Genomic DNA, 24,495 nt, shown 5'->3' on the forward strand with positions numbered 1-24,495 from the left:
TCCCTTTTTACAGCGTTTCTAATATTATTTCTTCGCAAAGCTTCCTGTAAACCCACAAACCTTGTTTGCTCATCCCATGTGCTTTTCATATAATCCACAAATTTACTTCAGTCCTTGGTAAACTTGTGATCTCGTCGGTTTCAGACCCTTCCTGTTAATTTATCCATTTCTGCGTAGTCCATTAATTTCATTCTCCATTCTTCTATCGATGGTAATTCTTCCTGCTTCCATTTTTGGGCCAGTAATATTCTTGCTGCTGTTACTGCATATAAAAATAGTTTATGATCCTTTCTCTTTATTTCATTTCCAACCATGTCAACCTTCCCTTATATTGCGGGAAATGTCCTTATTCCAGCACTGTTTCCCGCTGCTATCCCGGATTGTTAAATATCCCGTAGACTGTCCCCGGGACAGGTGAGGCTGCTGATACCTTATTTCCAAATCTGAAAGTTGACAGCTATGGATGGGGACACACATGGGAGAGAGCTGGGCTGGGTGTGAGCTCTCATCTTTCCAGGTGCTGTTCAGTCCTAGCCCCAGAATGCCAGGGCGCATTTATTTCTCTCCTAAAATTCACACGCGGCTTATAGAATCACAGAATTGCAGAATCGAAAGTCCAAGCCCTGGCATTGCAGGAATTGCAGCTTCGTTGTAAAAACAAACCTCAAAGCAGATGACAAAAAAAAAGGACAAAGCAATAAAACGATCATAAGATTTTGAAAAGTTAAAACGACAACGGAATGAGGGCAGATTTGAACTCGCAGCGGCTTCCTGAATGACTGGGTAGGCTTGCCTAAACAAAAATGTTAGTTCTCTGAGCAGAGGGGCTAGTATCCTGACAAGGCCTTTCTCCTGTTGGCAGTCAGGTGTCTGCACTGCTTGCCAATCGGGGCTGCGTCTAAGGTGTTATTATCCGTATACAGTGGTGCCTCGCAAGACGAAAAGAATCCGTTCCGCGAGTCTCTTCGTCTTGCGGTTTTCTTGTCTTGCGAAGCAAGCCCATTAGCGGATTAGCGCTATTAGCAGCTTAGCGGGCTTAGCGGATCAGCTGATAAGCGGCTTAGCGGATCAGCTGATAAGCGGCTTAGCGGATCAGCTGATAAGCGGCTTAGCGGATTAGCGGATCAGCTGATAAGCGGCTTAGCGGATCAGCTGTTAAGCGACTTAGCGGATTAGCGGATCAGCTGATAAGCGGCTTAGCGATTAGCTGTTAGGCGGCTTAACGATCAGCTGTTAAGGGGCTTAGCGATCAGCTGTTAAGCGGCTTAGCGGATCAGCTGATAAGCGGCTTAGCGGATCAGCTGTTAAGCGGCTTAGCGGATCAGCTGTTAAGCGGCTTAACGATCAGCTGTTAAGCGGCTTAGCGGATCAGCTGATAAGCGGCTTAGCGATCAGCTGTTAAGCGGCTTAACGATCAGCTGTTAAGGGGCTTAGCGATCAGCTGTTAAGCGGCTTAGCGGATCAGCTGATAAGCGGCTTAGCGGCTTGGGAAAAGGGGGGGGGGAGGGAAAAAACCCTGCAGGAACTCGCAAGAAATTTTCGTCTTGCGAAGCAAGCCCATAGGAAATTCGTTTTGCGAAGCACCTCCAAAACGGAAAACCCTTTTGTCTAGCGGGTTTTCCGTCTTGCGAGGCATTCGTCTTGCGGGGCACCACTGTACAAAGCCCTTAACAACTTGGGGACCAGTTTACCTATGAGATCTCCTTTGGTCCACTTGGCTGCTTTGAATGGCAGAACTGGCGCCACCGACACTTTGGAACTCCCTGCCTCTTGAGAGCAAGCAGGTACCTTCGCTGGACTCCTTTCAGCGCCTGCTAAAAACATCCTTGTTTCGACAGGCCTACCCAGATGCATAGGGAAGTGAAGGCAATTTTAATTTGTATGCTTCAAAGTGCTGTTGTATATTTCTCTTGGTTTCATCGTCATCATCATCATAATTTATACCCCCGCCCATCTGGCTGGGCTTCCCCAGCCACTCTGGGTGGCTTCCAACAAAATATTAAAATACAGTAATGCATCAAACATTAAAAGCTTCCCTAAACAGGGCTGCCTTCAGATGTCTTCTAAAAGTTTGGTAGTTATTTTTCTCTTTGACATCTGAAGGGAGGGCGTTCTACAGGGCGGGCGCCACCACAGAGAAGGCTCTCTGCCTGGTTCCCTGTAACTTGGCTTCTCGCAGGGAGGGAACCGCCAGAAGGCCCTCGGAGCTGGACCTCAGTGTCTGGGCAGAACGATGGGGGTGGAGACGCTCCTTCAGGTCTACTGGGCCGCTTAAGGGCTTTAAAGGTCAGCACCAACACTTTGAATTGTGTTTGGAAACGTCCTGGGAGCCAATGTAGGTCTTACAGGACCGGTGTTATGTGGCCTTGGCAGCCGCTCCCAGTCAACAGTCTAGCTGCCGCATTCTGGATTAGTTATAGTTTCCGGGTCACCTTCAAAGGTAGTCACACGTAGAGCGCATGGCAGTAGTCCAAGCGGGAGATAACTAGAGCATACACCACTCTGGCGAGACAGTCTGCGGGCAGGGAGGGTCTCATCCTGCGCACCAGATGGAGCTGGTAGACAGCTGCCCTGGACGCAGAACTGACCTGTGCCTCCATGGACAGCGGTGAGTCCAAAATGACTTCCAGGCTGCACACCTGGTCCTTCAGGGGCACAGTTGCCCCATTCAGGACCAGAGAGCCCCCCACACCCACCCACACCCTGTCCCCCCAAAACAGCACTTCTGTCTTGTCAGGATTCAACCTCAATCTGTCATTGCTCTAGCTCTTTTCGTAAACTGCATTTGGGTCATGTATATATGGAATGAATAAAATCCTGGAGAGGTGCTGCTGCTGCCAGCCAGTGTTGGCATTCCTGAATTAGATGGGCCAGTGGTCTAACTCAGTACAAGACAGCTTCTTAAATAATCCACGCTGGTGGCTGTTGCTGGACTGATTCTCTCTGCCGCCCCCCCTCTTTTTAGGGGCAAGGGAAGGGGCCTCTCCAAGCCCCACAGACAACCTGCAGAGTTTGCACCCAGGGGCCTTGCTCTATCGCGCTGCTGCCGCACCCCCAAGCCTCCCCACCATGGCGGACGCCCTGGCTCACGGCGCTGACGTCAACTGGGTGAACGCGAACCACGAAAGCCGGACCCCTTTGCTGCAGGCCGTCGCTGCGGTGAGTCTGTGTGAGGCTCAGAACTCTCTTTTTTTAATTGATACACCAAAAAAGGGGGGGGGGCCAAGACAAACCAAACCATGATAAGGACAATATTAATTACAAATCAATAAAATGAAAAGTGGTCCTTGGACTATAGACCCAACCTCCCGTCTATTCCGTATTTCAGTTATCTATTATTTGTCACCAATACATGTTTTTGTCTTAATTCCCCCCCCCCATTTTTTAAAAATTAATTTTGCAGAACAATTATAAGACAAACAAACAGACAAACATACATCCTAATTGTAGTTAAACCAGTCTTAATAATGTTGTTAAGTGACTTCCTCAAATGCCCCTGGTTGAATTTCATTGTATATCATTTTAACAGTTTTCCAAAATCAATCTTCTAAAAAAATTAACTTGATCACTGAGCATCTTTCATTCTTTCTAGTCTTAGCTTTGAACATCTTAATTCCTATTCTTACATTTTTAAATCCTAAGCCTATCTAATGTTTGCAAGCTTTTCCAATTAAGTTATCTTAACATATTTAGCTAAGTAGTCTTTAAATTTCATCCATTCTTCCTGGTACTCCTCCTGGTCGCGAACACTTCTGGGCACCACAGTTCAAGAAGGACACTGACCACTGACGTGTCCAGAGGAGGGCAACCAAAATGGTCAAAGGCCTGGAAACGATGCCTTATGAGGAACGGCTAAGGGAGCTGGGCATGTTTAGCCTGGAGAAGAGGAGGTTAAGGGGTGATATGATAGCCATGTTCAAATATATAAAAGGATGTCATATAGAGGAGGGAGAAAGGTTGTTTTCTGCTGCTCCAGAGAAGCGGACACGGAGCAATGGATCCAAACTACAAGAAAGAAGATTCCACCTCAACATTAGGAAGAACTTCCTGACAGTAAGAGCTGTTCGACAGTGGAATTTGCTGCCAAGGAGTGTGGTGGAGTCTCCTTCTTTGGAGGTCTTTAAGCAGAGGCTTGACAACCATATGTCAGGAGTGCTCTGATGGTGTTTCCTGCTTGGCAGGGGGTTGGACTCCATGGCCCTTGGGGTCTATTCCAACTCTATGATTCTATGATTCTTCCAATCAGGTTGGGTAGCTCCGAAAAATCCATCATCTTCATCTGCCAATATTTTTGTCTTAAATTAACTAATTATTGATTTATCTAAGCTTTCAGATCTTCCTTAAATCTACTACTAAAGTTATTCAAATGCTGCGACAGAGTTTAAACTGCTGGAATTGTTTTTCGAACAAACTTGAAAGACTTCCCATTTTGAGATGAATTCCTGTTTTGGTTTGTTCTTTATTTTTTCTGTGGGGCTCAGAACTCTTGACGCTCTCAAACGCCAACCCGCTTCCCTCATTTCTCCACTTCACCTTCTTTCTCTCTCTCTCTCTCTCTCTCTACCCAGAATTCTCTCTTGGCCTGCGAATTCCTGCTTCAAAACGGAGCCAGCGTCAACCAGCCAGACAGCAGAGGCCGAGGCCCCCTTCATCATGCTACCATCTTGGGACACACCGGGTAGATACCTATTATATATCTCTATACATATATCTTCCTATATGCATAGAAATGGAAGGCTGTCGTCACGTTGCAGTTCGCTGCAGCCAGCGCCAACTCCAGCATGGCAACAGAATGGCGGGCAGGCAGGTGTGGAAGAAGCCCGAAATTTCCCTAAGAGAGGCAAGCGGCCGCGGGAAGGGGGAGAAGGGAGACTTCAGGGGGAGAACCAGGCTATTGATGGTTGAATCGTTGTGTTTTAATATTCTGCTGGAAGCCGCCCAGATTGGAGTCCAATTTCCAATCTTTCACCCAAAGTGGGATTCGAACCCACAACCCTTGTGCTCTACCGACTGAGCTTATGGACAATTGGTTCAGTGAACTGGTTGGTGTGAATTAATTCGTTCCAGGCACTGGGAACAAATAACCTTTATATTGTAAAGGGATTTTGCTGATAGCGCATAATTATCTATTTATGTATGAGGCTGTGAGAGATCCTTGTCATGTGGAAATATTGAATATGTGTCTTCCCTGTTCCGTTTCCTAGACTGGCCTGCCTCTTCCTCAAGCGCGGGGCCAACATGAACGCCGTCGATGGGGAAGGGAAGGACCCTCTCAGCATCGCCATAGATTCGGCCAACGCGGATATCGTCACCTTGTAAGGGAGATTCTCCACCCCCCACCCGCCCCCGTCTCCCTTGGGTGCCAAATAATCCCCCCCCCCATCATGAGGTCTTGGGTGTGAATTCTGCAGCTCTTCAGAGGTTGGAGGGGAAGAGAGGGATTCTGGGAGGAAGTTGGCGGGACGTCGGCCATCTTGAATCTTGGCCTTTGGGTCTATAAATGTGTTATAACACTGTGGCACCAGATGGCGCTGTCGGGCTGCAATTAGAAGTCGATTATCATTTCCATTGTCAGCTTTTACAATGTTTTTTCCATAGCGTTTTTTTACAGCTGTGTAGATCCAGCCCATATCTGGTTTTAGCTTCTTGTCAATTTTTCTTCCAGCTTTTTAATAGCTGTTCTTAAATTGCTTTTATCGGTAATTTTATTCTTTTTCTAAACTGCTTTGAGGTTTTTTGTTGTTGTTTTTTACAACCAATAAATTTTACGAAATATATAATTAACAAAATAAATGGAACAATTGGGTCTGTCTCTGGAAGAGGATTGAGGTAAGATGGGGGGGAGAAAGGGCTGGAATTCATTTTTTTCTGTTGTGTCATGTGACTCTTTTTCTCTTCCCACCCACCTTCCCTCTTTCAAAGATTGCGATTGGCCAAGATGCGTGAATCTGAGCTTGCCCTCGGCCAATCAGGTGAGTCTCACCTGTGGGGGGTGGGAACACAATTCCACACCAGAATTCGCTCTATCTCCTTGAAAATCTTCCGGAATCAGTTTCCCATACGCTCTCGGTCCTCAGTTGCTCCATCTGTAAAATGGGAACAATCTGGCAATGATGGCTAACAGGTGGACAAATAAGCGATGAGTGTTTGCTGTTTACACACCCGGACATAACAACTGCTAAAAATTAATTAGAGATAAGTAGCAAAACCCAGAAGCTGGTGTTTAGGCAACAGGTGCAAAATTAACAACCAAATAACTGAGATGGCTTAGTCGGCTGAGCACGAGGCTCTGAATTTCAGGGTTGTGGGTTCGAAGCCCACGTAGGGCAAAAATATTCCTGCCTTGGAGGGGGTCAGGCTAGATGACCCCCGCGATCCCTTCCAACTTGACGATTTTACACAATAATAAGTTTTTATCCGAGGCTGCTATTTTTACAGAAGGCGATAAACAGCTCAAGTTAACCCAGAGGTTTTATAATGTGAGGAGAGTCCCCTGTTTTAAGTTTTTTAAGCCAACCTGCGCCATGGAGCCTTTGTCCCTCAAGACTTGAGCCAATTTTATTTTATTATTTGTTTTTCGACAAGGACAGTTTGGCCAGATTTTGCTGTACTGATTTGTCAGAGAACACACACTCTCACGCACGCACACACACACACACCTCTCAGTGCTTCCAAGATCTCGCTATTATTTTGAGCCTGGCTGCTAAGTAGGAAAGAACTTAATTGAAGGTTTAAGCTGAAAGTTAATATTCATTTCTTGCGAAAAGATTGAGGAGAACCAGCTCTGGACATTTTGTCCAGCAAATTCCTGTGGGAGGGAGTTCCGCAGGTTAACTAAGCGCTGCGTGAAGAAGCGCTGTCTTTTATCTGTCCTGGATCTGCCACCATTCGCCTTCTTTTCGTATCCCATTAGTTCCTTGGCGGACATTCCCCCAACATGACCAGTAGATGATGGGGATGTGGGTGCGAATCCTGCTTCAATACCCTAGAGCGGCTGGTGCGATTCAGGGCAGGCTGAGGTGGCGATCTGGGGTTTTCCTTCCAAGACGCGAACACATTTCCGATGCTCCCTGCCTGGGCCCTTGCAGACTCCTAGCTGCGGTCCTTGTATTGGCGCAGGTTGGAGTAGATGAGCTTTGGGGTCTCCCTCCCTGGTCCTGAATGGGGCAACTGTGGCCCTGAAGGACCAGGTGTGCAGCCTGGGAGTCATTTTGAACTCACCATTGTCCATGGAGGCGCAGGTCAGTTCTGTGTCCAGGGCAGCTGTCTACCAGCTCCATCTGGTATGCAGGATGAGACCCTCCCTGCCCGCAGACTGTCTCACCAGAGTGGCGCATGCTCTGGTTATCTCCCGCTTGGACTACTGCAATGCGCTCTACGTGGGGCTACCTTTGAAGGTGACCCGGAAACTACAACTAATCCAGAATGCGGCAGCCAGACTGGGGACTGGGAGTGGCTGCTGAGACCATATTACACTGGTCCCGAAAGAACTACCGTATTTTTCGCTCTATAAGATGTACCTTTTCCCTCCTAAAAAGTAAGGGGAAATGTGTGTGCGTCTTATGGGGCGAATGCAGGCTGCGCAGCTATCCCAGAAGCCAGAACAGCAAGAGGGATCGCTGCTTTCGCTGCACAGCGATCCCTCTTGCTGTTCTGGCTTCTGAGATTCAGAATATTTTTTTTCTTGTTTTTCTCCTCCAAAAACAAGGTGCGTCTTGTGGTCTGGTGGGACTTATAGAGTGAAAAATACGGTACATTGGCTCCCAGTACATTTCTGAGCACAATTCAAAGTGTTGGTGCTGCCCTTTAAAGCCCTAAATGACCCCACATCCTAGTAGACCTGAAGGAGCGTCTCCACCCCCATCGTTCTGCCCAGACACTGAGGTCCAGCTCCGAGGGCCTTCTGGGGGTTCCCTCGCTGCGAGTAGTGAGGTTACAGGGAACCAGGCAGAGGGCCTTCTCAGTGGTGGCACCCACCCTGTGGAACACCCTCCCACCAGATGCCAAGGAAATAAACAACTATCTGACGTTTAGAAGACATCTGAAGCAGCCCTGTTTAGGGAAGTTTTTAATGACTGACATTTTAATGTACAGTGGTACCTCGGGTTAAGTACTTAATTTGTTCTGGAGGTCCGTATTTAACCTGAAACTGTTCTTAACCTGAAGCACCACTTTAGCTAATGAGGCCTCCCGCTGCCAGTGCACTGCCGCTGCACGATTTCTGTTCTCATCCTGAAGCAAAGTTCTTAACCCGAGGTACTATTTCTGGGTTAGCAGTGTCTGTAACCTGAAGCGTATGTAACCTGTAGCGTATGTAACCCGAGGTACCACTGTATATTTAATCTTTAGTTGGAAGCCACCCAGAGTGGCTGGGGAAACCCAGCCAGATGGACAGGGTATAAGTAATAAATTATTATTTTTATTCCCTGATTCTTCCCGCTCTTCCAGGAGACGAAACATACCTCGACATCTTCCAGGACTTCTCCCTCATGGCATCCAATGATCCGGAGAAGTTGACCCGTCGGAGTTACGATCTGAAGCTGACGACAATGTGAACTTGGCCCCCATCCGCCGAAAGGAGGAGGGAGACAGGAACAAGAGGCCTTAAGTCACCTTCAGATTCCTGGTGTGACACTTGAGTCGGAAACAAAGGACCGTCCAGTAGAAGCCCGTCTCTCCCTTCAGCAGCCCCCCAAATGTTTTTGGTGACTTTGTGGAGTCGGACAAAAAGAAAAGGTTTTCGTGGAAGATCGCGGGAAACGAAGAACCGATCTCCCCTGCTTACTCTGCCCTCCACAAGTCCTGTCTTTTATTTATTGCTGACGGATGAGGACGTAAAAAGCTGTACCACCTTCTTGGCCCCTGAATGGACGCAGAGACATTACGGATTATTTCTCCTGCCACCTCTTCAAAACCTGATTACAGTTATTTTATTTTCTTCCCTGGGCCTTGAAAAGGGAGATACTCCTTGAAGGAGCAAAGGGATTTGGGGTCGAGGAAAAGTTGTGTAGGAAGAGGCACAGATTTAACACAGCTCCCTGGAATTTGGGAAATTGTGTGTTTCATCTCTGTGTGTGTTGAAATTCTCGGCGGTTTTTTCCTGAGGTTGAAATCTAATTTTGCACGTAGAGCAGACCTGCCTCAAGCTTTGCCCACGTTGATTTCGCGCGTAATTAGCTGATCGTAAATGGAACTTTCTTTTTCTTTTAATTTAAATTGCGGTGTGGACATTTTAAATAAACTCGCATCTCTGGCCAAACCACCCCAAATGACCAAGCCAAAGGCAACCAGTGTGGTCTTTTCCGTGTTTTAATTTTCTGCCTCTGTGCGTGAGTGTGTTCTTGTTTGTTATTCAAAGGACTGGGGTTTATTTATTTCATAAAATCTATACACCACTTGGGGGGTGGGGAAGCCCCAAGGTGATTTGAAAACAAATAAAGACATTTTCCTTACTGATGGTTTTGTGAACAGCAAAAACGTCAAACTTGCGAAAAGTTAAAATAACGACAAACTAAAAATAGATTGCAACTCACACCAACCTTCTAACCATCACGGGCAGGTGTCCTTAGCAAGAATGTTTTTAGCAGGTGTCGAAAAGAGAACCATGAAGGCACTTGTCTTATATAAATAGGTAGGGAGTTCCAAAGTTTGTGTTGTTGTTGTTTAGTCATTTAGTCGTGTCTGACTCTTCATCACCCCCTGGACCAGAGCACGCCAGGCACTCCTGTCTTCCACTGCCTCCCGCAGTTGGTCAAACTCATGCTGGTAGCTTCAAGAACACTGTCCCACCATCTCATCCTCCGTCGTCCCCTTCTCCTTGTGCCCTCCATCTTTCCCAACATCAGGGTCTTTTCCAGGGAGTCTTCTCTTCTCATGAGGGGGCCAAAATCTTGGAGCCTCAGCTTCAGGATCTGTCCTTCCAGTGAGCACTCAGGGCTGATTTCCTTCAGAATGAAGAGGTTGGATCTTCTTGCAGTCCATGGGACTCTCAAGAGTCTCCTCCAGCACCAGAATTCAAAAGCATCCATTCTTCGGCGACCAGCCTTCTTTGTGGTCCAGCTCTCACTTCCATACATCACTACTGGGAAAACCAGAGCTTTAACTATACGGACCTTTGTTGGCAAGGTGATGTCTCTGCTTTTTAAGATGCTGTCTAGGTTTGTCATTGCTTTTCTTCCAAGAAGCAGGCGTCTTTTTTCCAAAGTTTACATTGCCCCAAATAAATTGTCCTGATCCCAGGTGTGTAAAGGAGGGAGCTGTACGCTGACGCTGGTGTTCATTCACTTCGTATCCCATCCTTTTCTCCAAGAATTTGGGGGGGGCACACACAGGGCAGCACCCTATTTTCTTAACCTCACAAGAGCCCTGAAGAGGGGGCCGTGTCCCCCGGGAAGCAAGGGGAAAGGTGGTAGCCGGGTGTTTTGCATGCAGGACCATCCCTGATGGCATATCCAGGTGCAGGGGTCAGGAAACATTTTCAGCAGGGGGTGGTCCACTGTCCCTCAGACCTTGTGGGGGGCCGGACTATATTTTGGGAAAAAAATATGAACAAATTCCTATGGACTACTGCAATGCGCTCTACGCGGGGCTACCTTTGAAAGTGACTCGGAAACTGCAACTACAGTGGTGCCTCGCAAGACGAAATTAATTCGTTCCGCAAGTTTTGTCGTCTTGCGAGTTTTTCGTCTTGCGAAGCACGGTTCCCCATAGGAATGCATTGAAAATCAATCAATGCGTTCCTATGGAAACCGCCTTCAGACCAGGTCCGGGGACAGTCTGTCCCCCAACCTCTTCTGAAGGCTGGGGGGGGGGGGGAACAAGGGCTTTTCTTCCCACCCCCAGCATTTTAAAAAACCCCGGGACAGCGGAGACTTCTCCGCTGTCCCGAGGCGATTTTAAAATGCTGGCGGGCGGCAGCGAAGGCTTCGCTGCCACCCGCCAGCATTTGAAAAAACCCCGGGACAGCGGGGGACAGCAGAGGAAAACCCTTCTCCCACCCCAAGTCTTCAGGACAGCCATCCGAAGGCTGGCGCGGGGAGAAGGTCCGAGGACAGGAGGTCCGAGGACAGTGGGGAAGACGCGCTGCGCTTCCCCGCTGTCCCGGAGATTTCCCTATGGGCTTTCGTCTTGCGAAGGAAGCCCATACGGAAATTCGTTTTGCGAAGCACCTCCAAAACGGAAAACCCTTTAGTCTAGCGGGCACCACTGTAATCCAGAATGCGGCAGCTAGACTGGTGACTGGGAGCAGCCACTGAGACCACATAACACCGGTCTTGAAAGACCTACATTGGCTCCCAGTACGTTTCCGAGCACAATTCAAAGTGTTGGTGCTGACCTTGAAAGCCCTAAATGGCCTCAAAGGCCCAGTAGACCTGAAGGAGAGTTTCCACCCCCATCGTTCTGCCCGGACACTGAGGTCCAGCTCCGAGGGCCTTCTGGCGGTTCCCTCCCTGCGAGAAGTGAGATTACAGGGAACCAGGCAGAGGGCCTTCTCGGTGGTGGCACCCGCCCTGTGGAACGCCCTCCCACCAGATGTGAAGGAAATAAGCAGCTATCTTCTTTTTAAAAGACATCTGAAGGCAGCCCTGTTCAGGGAAATTTTTAATATTTAATGCCCAGTGTGGCTGGGGAGACTTGGCCAGATGGGCGGGGTATATTATTATTATTATTATTATTATTATTATTATTATTATTATTATTATTACTACTTACTATTACTATTACTATTACTATTACTATTACTATTACTATTACTATTACTATTACTATTACTATGATGCCCCACAAATAACCCAGAGATGCATTTTAAATAAAAGCACACATTCTACTCAGGTAAAAACATGCTGATTCCCGGACCGTCTGTGGGCCGGATTGAGAAGGCGATTGGGCCGGATCCGGCCCCCGGGCTTTAGTTTGCCTACCCATGAGGTAGGACTTGGGACAGACTTCCTGCTTTAGGGGACAGTGCTTGATGACACACACAAAAAGAAACACACACACACGGATGTAAAATTGCATAATGTAATTGATACAGACATAGAATTGAAAGGCAGTTTCTACGTCTTTCTGAAGGCTGCCCTGTATCAGGAAGTTTTTCATGTCTGATGTTTCGCTGTTTTCTTTTATTTTCTGTTGGAAGCTGGCCAGAGTCGCTGAGGCAGCCCGGTCAGATGGGTGGGGTATAAGTAATAAATTATTATGTCCTTCTGTAAATAATAATAATAGTAATAATAATATCAGAAGGTGGTAAGCTCTCCTTCCTTGGAAGTTTTTGAAGCAGAGGTTGGGTGGCCATCTGTCAGGGAAGCTTTAGCTGAGATTCCTGCATTGAAGGGGTTGGGCTGGATGACCTTTGGGGGTCCCTACTCTACAATTCTATGATCTAGAGCAGAAAGACACCAGGTGACCTGTGTGCCCGTTCAACCTGCTGACCAGGTGCTGTTAAAGGGGGAGGGGGTAATCCAACTTTGTCCTACTCAGAGTAGACCCATTGAAATCGATAGACCTATCTTAGACATGCCCATTACTCCAAAGGGTCTGCTCTGAGTACAGCTAGTACAGTGGTCCCTTGGCACTCAAACAACTTGGAACCCAAACATAGCAAACCTGGAAGTAAGTGTTCTGGTTTGCAAACATTTTTCAGAAGCCGAACGTGTTCCGTTTTGAGTGTTATGCTTCCGATTTGAGTGTTCTGCTGAGGTTTGTCTGTTTTTGCTATTTATTTTCCGTTTTTGTCTTTGCAGCTCTTTTTCATTTTGTTCTTGTGACTGTGTGGAACCCAGTCCAGCTACTGATGGATTGGTTGTGTGACTGCAGCACATTGCTTATTGCTTTCATTTTATGGATCAGTGGTCTGGTTAGATAGTAAAATTCATGTGAAATTGCTGTTTTAGGGGTTGTTTTTAAAAGTCTGGAACAGATTACGGCAATCCATTTTGCATTACATTCTATGGGAAACGCGCCTTGGTTTTGGAACGCTTTGGTTTCGGAATGGACTTCCGGAACGGATTAAGTTTGAGAACCAAGGTACCACTGTATTTGGATAAAACCCGGGCATGTGCAGTAGAGGACAGCATTCAGGAGAGGAATGCCCTCTCTAAAACATTTAATACCCTGTTATTCTGCAAACCAACCAGTGGTCTGACTCTGTATAATAAGGGCTCAGGTAGGTCACCGTGTTGGTCTGATGCAGTCGAAATAAAAAAAAAAATGTCCAGTAGCACTGACCTTAGAAACCAACTAAGTATGTTCTTGGTATGAGCTTTCGTGTGCATGCACACTTCTTCAGATAACACTATATAACAGCATGCAAATGCTTTATTGAATATTTACAGATAAATTGTAAACAGATAAGAACATTGGCAGGATTACTGTAACAACCTGCAGTTTAATAAGAGTATATAAATAAAATAAACAAGCAAATTAATTGAATTTGGAAATGTGGAAGATATTAAAAATAAATTTAAGGAAGCGCAGAAAGGGGGGGATGGAAGTCAAGCTTTCAAAGGTTAAAATGATTGCAAAATTAATGAAATGAATGCTGATGCTGCTGATGATAGTAATTTTATTTCTACCCCGCCCATCTGGCTGGGTTGCTGGGTGGCTTTCAACAGAACATTCAAAACATCAAACATTAAAAACCTCCCGATACAGGGCTGCCTTCAGATGTTTGCGAAAATTCATATAATTGTTTATTTCTTTGACGTCTGCTGGGAGGGCATTCCACAGGGTGGGCGCCACCACCAAGAAGACCCTCTGCCTGGTTCCCTGTAACCTCACTTCTTGCAGGGGGGCATAGCTGTCAACGTTTCCCCTTTTAAAGGAAAATTCCCTTATTCCGAATAGGATTCCTCACAATAAAAGGGAAAAGTTGACAGCTATGCAGGGAGGAAACCGCCAGAAGGCCCTCGGAGCTGGACCTCAGTGTCCGGGCAGAACGATGGGGGTGGAGATGTTCCTTCAGGTCTACTGGTCAGTATAAACCTGAAAACTACTACTACTACTACTACTACTACTACTACTACTATTATTATTATTATTATTATTATTATTATTATTATTATTATTATTATAACAGAAACGGACAGTAGCTTTGTGCCTTTTCCCGACGAAGCAACAGGCAGGCGCCCAACAGGTGCAGCCTCCCCGCAGGACACGGGATTGCAAGGCGAGAGAGAAGCCTGCCTCTTGGGCAGCTGAGAAATGCTTAGGAGTCTCTTTGTTTGGCAACCGCAAGGCAGCAACCAACTCCCTTGCGGGGCGGGAACAGGATCCGCCTTCGCTTCCATCCAGAGTCATGCCCATCCGTCTGGCACCTTTTAAAAGGCGACCGTCCCAGCTTCTCCATGGGAAAAGAGGGGGAACCTTCTCACGGCTCAGGAGACCTCTGAGGCTGGCCGTTGCCGCAGAGGACGAGGCTCCTTCCCACAGCATCCTCTCTCACCTGTCGCAGGTAAAATAAGGAGGACGGGATGGGGTAGGGTAGGATCAGGAAACCAGCAAAGATCTCAGGTGTGATGGAGAGGGGAGCTTCCATTAGTGTCTGGTTCATGACACCCCCTCCAGCCCCAGCCCATAATTCCAGGGCCCCTCCAGACGTCCTTAAAAAAAAAAAAATCTGCGTTCATGATGCTATCGGGGTGGTTATACGTAAATTCCGCTTTGGGCACTGTTTCCAAAACTTTCAGCGCGGACAAAACTTCATTTCCAATCGGTGATGGTCTTTCTGCGGGTATCCTGCAACTTTTCACACCGCAAATGTTCCGGGAATGGGGTGGGGGCGGTGTCCCACTTTTGCTGCGCTTATGGGATAAGAGTGACCCCCCCCTCCAGCCCAATAATGATGTGTGCGCAATAACGCGCTGTTATTGCACCGATATGACACATTGCAGAATACGCCCCACAAAAATCCCACCAGTTTGGGGGAGGGGGGTCTTCAAAAGTTTCCATTTTATATTATGGAGACCCCCCCCCTTCGGTCCCTGTTAAAATGGGGGGGGGTCTTGCATCCCACCCACTCCCTTCTTGCTTGCAAAACCCCTCGTGGGTTCCCCCTCTTCTGCGTCCTGGCGACCCCTACCAGACTTTATATTCTCTCCCTTGCTCATTTCCCTGTCCTGAGATTTGCCCCCCCCCCCAGTTTATGCAGCCCAGAAGGCTTCTCTCTTCTCAGCCGTCACAAATCATCCCCCCCACCAAAAAAAAGGAGGTTTCCCAGGAGAGTTGGGTTACAATACACCTGAACCAACCAGTTCCAAATTGCCCCTTGAGTCTCCGGATTAAAGATTTAAGCACTGCTTTGTATAATCAGTGAGCAGCTTTGGGGGGGGGGATATTTGTCTTTAGACCGTGGGGTGTGTGTGTGTGTTTATTTTGACAAATGCAGGTTTTGATTGGGGAGTCGCCATGATACTATACCGCAGAAGGTCCCACACTTTTTGCGCGCGCCCCCCCCCCGCAACTTGGTGCCATAAATTCCTTTCCAGCGCCCCCTCCCCTGTAAAAAGCGCTGTTCGGACTATCAGTTTGCACAACCCTCTCAAGGAAGAGAACGGCACAGCAAAATCCCAAACCTAAACAATGAATTGCGCATTTATTCCAAGTCCCGTTAAAACTATTTATTTCCATTCTACAAAAGGGATGAACGTGGTCCAATGATACCAACTTTTCAAAGCTGGATAGTCATCTGTATCTCCTGCGCCCACCCTCTCTTACTTTGGGAACACCTGCTATATAGGATACCAATTGTGGCCACGCTGGGTGCTGTGCGCAGCATATAGAACTATGTTTCCCAGGTTTTTTTGCTCTATGGATATCCTTTGATTTGCTGATCCATCCATTTATTGCCCCGTGAATTGTGGACCTCTCCGTTGTTGTCTTCTTGGCAGCCGCCGATTTCGTGCCTCCGAACTGCAAGTTTGCCTGTTTGGTGCCCATTACTCGGGGCAGCCGAGCGAAGCGTCCCTATTTAATGTGCCATTTGGTGAAATATTTATAGTACTTTCAAAGCCCCTTATCCGAGATTTTGCTCACGCGAATGCAAGCACGCCGCCTGATCACAGGGGAATTTATGGGGCTCCCGTGCGAAGCCTGCGCGACCCACCTGCGCCGTGGGAAACGCTGGTTTGGAGAATTTAACCAGGTGGGCGTTTTTTTTGGGGGGGGCAGACTCCCTGCCTCGCCAGCTCCTTCCAGCAGGGGGCGCACCCAGCTCCTGACGCGTTGCTGCAGGCCAAGATGAGACTCAGGGTTCTGTCCTCTCCCCCATGCTTTTCAACATTTACATGCAGCCGCTGGGAGAGATCATCAGGGGGTTTGGGCTGGGTGTCCATCAATATGCGGATGATACCCAGCTCTACCTCTCTTTCAAATCAAAACCAGTGAAGGCGGTGAAGGTCCTGTGTGAGTGTCTGGAGGCGGTTGGAGGATGGATGGCGGCTAATGGATTGAAGTTGAATCCTGACAAGACAGAAGTACTGTTTTGGGGGACAGGAGGCGGCCGGGTGTGCGGGACTCTGTGGTCCTGAATGGGGCAACTGTGCCCCAGAAGGACCAGGTGCGCAGCCTGGGAGTCATTCTGGACTCACAGCTGTCCATGGAGGCGCAGGTCAATTCTGTGTCCAGGGCAGCTGTTTACCAGCTCCATCTGGTATGCAGGATGAGACCCTCCCTGCCCGTTGACTGTATCACCAGGGTGGTGCATACGCTGGTCATCTCCTGCTTGGACTACTGCCATGCGCTCTATGTGGGGTGACCTTTGAAGGTGACCCAGAACTAATCCAGAATGTGGCAGCTAGACTGGTGACTGGGAGCAGCCGCCGAGACAACATAACACCAGTCTTGAAAGACCTACATTGGCTCCCAGTACGTTTCAGGGGACAATTCAAAGTGTTGGTGCTGACCTTGAAAGCCCTAAACGGCCTCAAAGGCCCAGTAGACCTGAAGGAATGTCTCCACCCCCATCATTCAGCCCAGACACTGAGGTCCAGCTCCAAGGGCCCCAGTGTCTGAGGAACCCCACAGTTGTTAACCTTTTTAGGGAGCTGACACCACGCTTATCTCTGCTCAGGAAAAGAAAACAGGAAACATAAGGAGCCCAGCGCAGCAAACCAGCGTGAGGCATTGGCGTCAGCAACTGAGCAAAGCTGGGTGCCTCATGGTGTAAGCAGCGTGCGCTGGGCCCTACGCCAATCCCAGAGGTAGAGGGCAGAGCCAGTTGGCCACTGGCCTCGCTAGCTCGCTCACCCTGGAGAGCCAGTGTGGTGTAGTGGTTAAGAGCGGTAGTCTTGTAATCTGGTGAACCGGGTTCGCGTCTCCGCTCCTCCACATGCAGCTGCCGGGTGACCTTGGGCCAGTCACACTTCTCTGAAGTCTCTCAGCCCCACTCACCTCACAGAGTGTTTGTTGTGGGGGAGGAAGGGAAAGGAGATTGTTAGCCGCTTTGAGACTCCTTAGGGTAGTGATAAAGCGGGATAGCGCTCTGATCGACGGGCGGGCTCTTCTCTGGACTCCAACTCTCGGGCCCTGGACTCTCAGCCTGGCACCCCTGAGAGCCCGGTGCCCGGGTGCCCCACACCCCTGGCGCCTATGGTTAAGACGGCCCTGATTGCTATAAATCCGGGGTCAGCAAACTTACCGCGCCTTGGGCCAGTGTCTCCAGCACCTATCACTCAGCGGGCCGGAGGGCGGGGGAGTGCGTGCCCATACGTGTGCGCACACATTTCCGGTGCACTTCTGGGTTGGAGGAGCACCGGAAATAGCTTGTGCACATGCGCACGGGCCTCCTCCGACCCGGATGTGCAGCAGAAATAACACTTGTGCATGCACAGATAACGCTTGCGCATGCACAAATAACGTTTGTGCATGTGCAAATAACACTTGCGCATGCACAAATAACGCTTGTGTGTGTGTGCAAATAACACTTGCGCATGCACAAATAACGCTTGTGTGTGTGTGCAAATAATGCTTGCGCATGCACAAATAACACTTGTGTGTGTGTGTGTGTGCAAATAACGCTTGCGCATGCAGAAATAACGCTTGCACATGCACAAATAATGCTTGCGCATGCGCACAAGCTATTTCTGGCGCACTTCCGGGTCAGAGGAGCACCGGAAATGGCGGCTGCTCCCTACCACAACGTTCCCACTGAACATGTGCAGCCTTGTCTTGTGGAAGTTATAAAGAGCAGTGGGTTATGGCCGTGTTTTGCAAAAACACTCTCTTCTCTCCTTCGACTCTTCTAGGAATCCGACCCTGAGAGATGTCGCTGCCTCTGGAAAACCCTCCGGATGGGGGCTGGGGTTGGCTGATCGTCCTCTCGGGATTTCTGGCCAACTCCCTCACTTACGGGGTTTTGAGATCTCTGGGTATCCTCTTTGAAGAACTGGTGGAGGCTTTCGACGCCAGCGCTGCCCAGGTCTCCTGGGTGACGGCCATTGCCTTGGCAACCCAGCAGCTGGCTAGTAAGTTTTCCAGATGGGGCCACCACCCAGAAGGCCACGCCTGTTGACACCTTTGCTCCGGATCCCAGTTTTTGTATCGGCGATGTTGCGGCCGCTTGCAGAATAATATACTTTTCAAGCAACAAACCTTTTAACCATATTGGAACACAACTCAAAATACTGAAAAACTGTGCAGGGTTCAAATAGGCGAAATGGCAAATAATTAAGCCGTTCAAAGTCTGTCCAGACAAAGAGGGCAGCCGTTTCTCTTCATTTTTGAGTGAATCAGCTGGTCTGTCTCCGGAGCGAAGGCAACACATTTATCTGAGATTCCTGCATTGCAAGGGGGGTGGGCTAGATGACTCTTGGGGTCCCAACTCTAGGATGCTATGAGAGCTTATTTCTAATGGACAAAATCTCCCAGCGCTCCTCATTACTTGTTAATCTCACATCCCTACACTGTCATGTTTTAATTATATTCTAAATATAATGAAATTAAAGGGGGCGGAGGTTGAGAGCAAATCTGGGAAGGGTTTGGCAGGGTTTGATTTGCATGCAGAACGCCACGGGTTCAATCCTTGCCTTGGTTCAATCCTTCAGTTTAACATAAAACCAAACAAACTAACCCAAAACTGTGAGGTTGCGGGGGGGGGGGGGGATCTCTAGAAGACGTCAGGGAACTAATCAGATTGCCAAAAGCCGGCGTTCTTCATCCTTGGCTCCCCAGACGTTGTCAGACTACAACTCCCATCATCCACAAAAATTGGTTACGCTGACTCAGGATGATGGGAGTTGTAGTCCCAAAAAAATATCTGGAGGGCACCAGATTGCCAAAAGGCAACATTCTTCAACCTTGGCTCCCCAAACGTTGTCGGACTACAACTCCAATTATCCACAAAAATCGGTTATGCTGACTCAGAATGTTGGGGGTTGTAGTCCAAAACAATCTGGAGGGCACCAGATTGCCAAAAGGTAATGTTCTTCAACCTCGGCTCCCCAAAATTTGTCAGACTACAACTCCCATCATCCATGAAAATCGGTTACACTGACTCAGGATGATGGGACTTGTAGTCCAAACAAAAACTGGAGGACACCATATTGCCAAAAGGCACTGTTCTTCATCCTTGGCTCCCCAAAAGTTGTCGGACTACAACTCCCATCATCCATGAAAATTGGTTACACTGACTCAGGATGATGGGACTTGTAGTCCAAAAATAAACACCCAAGAGGCTTCCCTAACCCTTTGCAACCATCTTCCACCCGTTTTCCACCCAGGTCCCGTTGGCACGGCTGCTAGCATGCGGTTCGGAGCTCGTCCGGTGGTCATGCTGGGCGGCCTCCTCTCCTCTCTGGGCGTCTTCTGGGCTTCCTTCAGCACCAGCTTACTCCAGCTGTATCTCACCCTGGGCTTTCTGACAGGTGAGTGAGCATGGGGTCCACCTTCCCCTCCTGCTCCCCCCAGGAAGTGGGATTAAGAAGGATCGCTGCTTCCGACCGCGGAGGCAGAGCAGAGCCTTATCTCCCATGAACTTGTCCGATCCTCTGCTGATGCCACCCAGGCTGGCAGCCATCGCCGCCTCCTGTGGCAGGGAGTTCCGCAGTCGAACTACGCACTGCATGAAGGAGGAGGCAGAACATAAGTGTAGTGTTTAGGGAAGTTTTTAATGTTTGAAGTTTTATTCTGTTTTTAGTCCTCTGTTGGGAGTCGCCCAGGGTGGCTGGGGAGACCCGGCTGGTTGGGTGGGGTATAAATAATAAAATAATAATTATTAAAGAAGTAGTACTAGTAGTACTAGTAGTTATAATAATAATGTCTCCCTCTCCTGCTGCAACCTGCTCCTCTCTCCCTCGGTCTCCCCAGGACCAGAAGAGGCATGAAAAGGGCAGAGGATAGGTTGGCTGAAGGCAGGCACAGTCTCCGATTGCTTGGAGAAAACTCTGGAGCGGAGGAGACATTGATGGCTGTGGGGAGACAGGGACCTTCAGCCCCCACAACTGCCTCATAGGGGCAGGACCACAATTGCTGTGCTCATTGGGCCTGGCAGTCCTGAGCAGATCTTTGAATAAAGAGGGATTTATTGTTGGCAACAACATGGCTGCCTGCTGTTTCGTTCTGTTAACGGAGAAATCCGAGGGCTTCCTTGGACAAAAAACCAAGGACACCAGCCAGGAATACCAGAGCAAAACAGCAGCCAGTAGGCTTGGTCTTGATTGAAGACTGTCGCGACAGGACTCCCACCTGCCACCAGGTGGAACAAGATGGAAGCCCCGAACAAAAGAGAACCCAAACTTTTATTAGCTGCTAATCCCCATGTTGGGACACGGGTGGCGCTGTGGGTTAAACCACAGAGCCTAGGACTTGCTGATTAGAAGGTCGGCGGTTTGAATCCCCGCGACGGGGTGAGCTCCCGTTGCTCAGTCCCTGCTCCTGCCAACCTAGCAGTTCGAAAGCACCTCAAAGTGCAAGTAGATAAATAGGTACCACTCTGGCGGGAAGGTAAACAGCGTTTCCGTGCGCTGCTCTGGTTCGCCAGAAGCAGCTTAGTCATGCTGGCCACATGACCCGGAAGCTGTACGCTGGCTCCCTCAGCCAGTAAAGCGAGATGAGAGCCGCAACCCCAGAGTTGGTCACGACTGGACCTAATGGTCAGGGGTCCCTTTACCTTTTTAATCCCCATGTTACACCCCCCCAAAATTACATCACAGTTACATCATGAAAGGGGAGGTCTGGTGGCCATAATCTGAGCATCCTGGACCCTGCGCCATGGTTCTCCTTCCCCTCCACCAAACACCCATCAAGTGAAGCAAAAGAGATATTTACATTTCCCTGTTTGCCAGCGAAGTTAATTCCACCCTTTTGTCTTCATCTGGGTTTGTTATTTCTGGAATGGCTACCTGTCTGGCACTCAGGTATCAGGATGCCAGGGATGATCACTCAGGCAGAGGGGCTGCTGAGTAGCTGAGCTCACATGTCTATATTAATTTCTGAAGTTTCCCCAGTGAGCCAGTACAGAGATACATTTATCAGTGAATTCTTACATTTGGTATTGTGCAGCAAAGGCCCTTTGAATAGATAGGAAGAAACTGTGATGAGAATGTTTTGTGGGGACAAATCACCAAAGTCACAAAAGCGATTGTGCTGGTTTTGGTAGTGGGCTGCAGGTGCAGGATATCTGCTGGAGGGGCAACACCCCCCACCTATACATAAATTCCTGCAACAATGAGAAACATTTTGCAGAGTTGGAAGGGGCCCACAGAGTCATCTAGTCCAACCCCCTGCAATGCAGGAATTTGTGGGGATGTACGAACCCAGAGGAGGAGACATTGATGGCTGTGGGGAGACAGGGACCTTCAGCCCCCACAACTGCCTCATAGGAGCAGGACCACAATTGCTGTGCTCATTAGGCCTGGCAGCCCTGAGCAGATCTTTGAATAAAGAGGAATTTATTGTTGGCAACAACACGGCATAGCTGTCAAGTGTCCCTTATTTGAAGGGACAGTCCCTTATTCCAGCGCCATGTCCCGCTGCTGTCCCTTATTGATGGATGTCCCTTAAATGATGTCCCTTCAATTTCAAAGGAAGCAGCTCCTCTCCCTCCCTCCCTGCCGGCCAGGGAAGAGGGAGGCTCCAACTGTGTTGCTTGGCTGCGTTGCTCACCCAATAAGGAGTCTAAGAACGACTGGGGGGTGGAGCTTGCATGCCTTGTGTGTGGCTAGTTAATGCAAGCTGAGGGGGCTTTTGAATGCTGGACGCCATCTTAAGTTGAGGCTGCCTAGGCCTTGTGGTGCATGTGATTCAGATTCTATTCAGTTGAACCTCTGGTTGCAAAGTTGGTTGGACAGTGTTCTCGAAGCCACCAGCATGAGTTTGACCAGGCTGCAGGAGGACAGGAAGACTGGAGTGCCTGGAACAGGGGAGGCTGCAGGTCACTTATTTTGGCTGCTGGTCCCTTATTTTCAAGGCTGCTGGTCCCTTATTTTCAAATCTGTAAGTTGACGGCTATGCAATACGGCTGCCTGCTGTTTCCTTTGCCCACCCATAGCCTCTCTCCCCTCGCAGGTTTCGGCTGGGCGCTGGCCTTCGCCCCCGTCATGGGCACCCTCTCGCGCTACTTCTCGTCTCGGCGATCCCTGGCGATGGGCCTGGCACTGACGGGCAATGGACTGTCCTCCTTCGCCTTCTCCCCGCTGCTCAGGCTCCTGGCTGACTCCCTGGCGTGGCGAGGGGCTCTGCTCGCCACCTCCGCCCTGGGCCTCCACCTCTTGGTCTGCGGGGCCCTCCTGCGCCCGCTGAGCCTGCGGGGCGACCTCTCGCACTCGGGACCGGGCTTCGACCTGGGCCTGTTCGCCGAGAGGGGCTTTGCAGCCTTCTCCCTCGGCGCCGCCCTACTGGCCGCTGGCTACTTCACGCCTTACGTCCACCTGGAGCCCTACGGCCGAGCGATGGGCCTCGGACCCTACGAAGCCGCCGCCGTCGTGTCCGCGGCCTCCCTCTCGGACGCTCTGGCCCGGCTGCTGGCCGGCGGCCTGGCTGACCGGCGCCTCCTGTCCCCGGCCCGCCTCCTCGTCCTCTGCAGTGCGCTGACCGCCTGCAGCCTCCTCCTCTTCCCACTCGCCTCGTCCTTCGCAGATGCCCTCGGACTGGCCCTGCTCTACGGCACAAGCGCGGGCAGTTTTGCCACGGTGGCCTTCGGAGTACTGCCCGAGATCGTCGGAGTGTCACGCGTGGTCAACGCCACGGGGCTGTGTCTGATGGCCATGAGCGTCGGGGGGCTGCTAGGCCCGCCTCTCTCTGGTAAGGGACACTTCGCTTATTATTATTATTACTGCCTCCCACAGTTTGGTCAAACTCAGGCTGGCACCTTCGAGAACACTGTCCCACCATGTCGTCCTCCGTCGTCCCCTTCTCTTTGGGCCCTCCATCTTTCCCAACATCAGGGTCTTTTCCAGGGAGTCTTCTCTTCTCATGAGGTGGCCAAAGTCTTGGAGCCTCAGCTTCAGGATCTGTCCTTCAGTGAGCACTCAGGGCTGATTTCCTTCAGAATGGAGAGGTTGGATCTTCTCGCAGTTTATGGGACTCTCAAGAGTCTCCTCCAGCACCACAATTCAAAAGCATCCATTCTTCAGTGATCAGCCTTCTTGATGGTCCAGCTCTCACTTCCATACATCACTACTGGGAAAACCAGAGCTTTAACTATACGGACCTTTGTTGGCAAGGTGATGTAAATGTAAAGGAAAAAAAATCTTTGATAAAATACTACATATTTTGTTATGTGCAAATGGCTTGAGATAACTATGAGGTCCATAAATGGCCACACAGCATATATTCAACACAAAAAACAGTGACAATTTGTTGTTGACAGAGGACAGCTGGCCCCACTACCTTCAGTAGCTTAGGGCCCCATCACACCTATATCCGGCCCTGCCAGGCACCAAGGTACACTGCCCTTGGTCATGGAGGTTCTCTTTTGCCATTAGCCACGAGTCCAGGCCTCCTGCCCGCCTCCAAATTCTCCAAGTTCTGGCGAAAGCAAGATCTGGTGGCCTCCTACCATCTTCCTCTTCCTCTCCAGGTTTCCTGAGGGACCTGACGGGAGACTTCACCGCCTCGTTCCTGGTCGGAGGGTCCTTCGTCCTCTGCGCCAGCGGGGTCTTCGCTGCCCTTCCTTCTTTCTGCCCCAGCTGCTGCAAGGACGATGGCGACCCCAGGACCCGGGGAACCCTTGGCTTGGTCCCCTCTCTGCTGCCTTCTCCCCTCACAAGCAAATGTTCACAGGTATGAAGAAAGAAAAGAAACACGTCTTCCTTTCTCAAGCATTGACACAACAACCGAACTTCAGCCGTGAGCGCCTGTTTTTCGCCGCAGAGGCCAAAAAGTTGTCGCGTATCTTAAATCTGGGACAGAGGCTGTTTCTCAGACACTAATCCACAAACTGGAAAGGTTTCAGAGGATTTGAGAATATCTCTTTTGCCCATGCAGGTGATTATTATTATTATTATTATTATTTTATCAAGGCTGGAGTTCGAAGGCTGGATAAGCCTGCCATTTTCACAA

General features: G+C 49.4%; 2 protein-coding genes across 2 annotated transcripts in view; both read left to right on the forward strand.

Annotated features, from left to right (window-relative positions):
- The window catches only part of ACAP1 (ArfGAP with coiled-coil, ankyrin repeat and PH domains 1), a 47,036-nt gene extending 37,760 nt beyond the window's left edge, over nt 1–9,276 (forward strand). The window contains exons 19-23 of the mRNA XM_028751989.2: nt 2,966–3,159; nt 4,569–4,678; nt 5,205–5,315; nt 5,923–5,972; nt 8,449–9,276. Of these exons, the coding sequence (XP_028607822.2) occupies nt 2,966–3,159; nt 4,569–4,678; nt 5,205–5,315; nt 5,923–5,972; nt 8,449–8,555 (572 nt within the window). The 3' untranslated portion in view covers nt 8,556–9,276. The remainder of the gene's footprint in view (nt 1–2,965; nt 3,160–4,568; nt 4,679–5,204; nt 5,316–5,922; nt 5,973–8,448) is intronic.
- Nucleotides 9,277–18,154: 8,878 nt separating this feature from the next.
- Nucleotides 18,155–24,489, forward strand: LOC114608080 (monocarboxylate transporter 13). Its single transcript, XM_077917808.1, has 4 exons — nt 18,155–18,461; nt 19,716–19,859; nt 22,501–23,447; nt 23,833–24,489. Exons 1-4 carry the CDS (start codon nt 18,260–18,262, stop codon nt 24,220–24,222), a joined length of 1,683 nt encoding a protein of 560 aa, XP_077773934.1. The 5' UTR covers nt 18,155–18,259; the 3' UTR covers nt 24,223–24,489.
- The last annotated feature ends 6 nt before the right edge of the window (nt 24,490–24,495 follow it).

This window comes from Podarcis muralis, chromosome 13, assembly GCF_964188315.1.
Source record: "Podarcis muralis chromosome 13, rPodMur119.hap1.1, whole genome shotgun sequence".
NCBI classification, from domain to species: Eukaryota; Metazoa; Chordata; class Lepidosauria; order Squamata; family Lacertidae; genus Podarcis; species Podarcis muralis.

Coding starts and splice junctions, on each gene's coding strand:
- LOC114608080 (XM_077917808.1), top strand. CDS start 18,260: ATGTCGCTGCCTCTGGAAAACCCTCCGGATGGGGGCTGGGGTTGGCTG. Junction 18,462..19,715: donor GGCAACCCAGCAGCTGGCTA/GTAAGTTTTCCA, acceptor TTTTCCACCCAG/GTCCCGTTGGCACGGCTGCT. Junction 23,448..23,832: donor AGCCTCAGCTTCAGGATCTG/TCCTTCAGTGAG, acceptor TACCTTCAGTAG/CTTAGGGCCCCATCACACCT.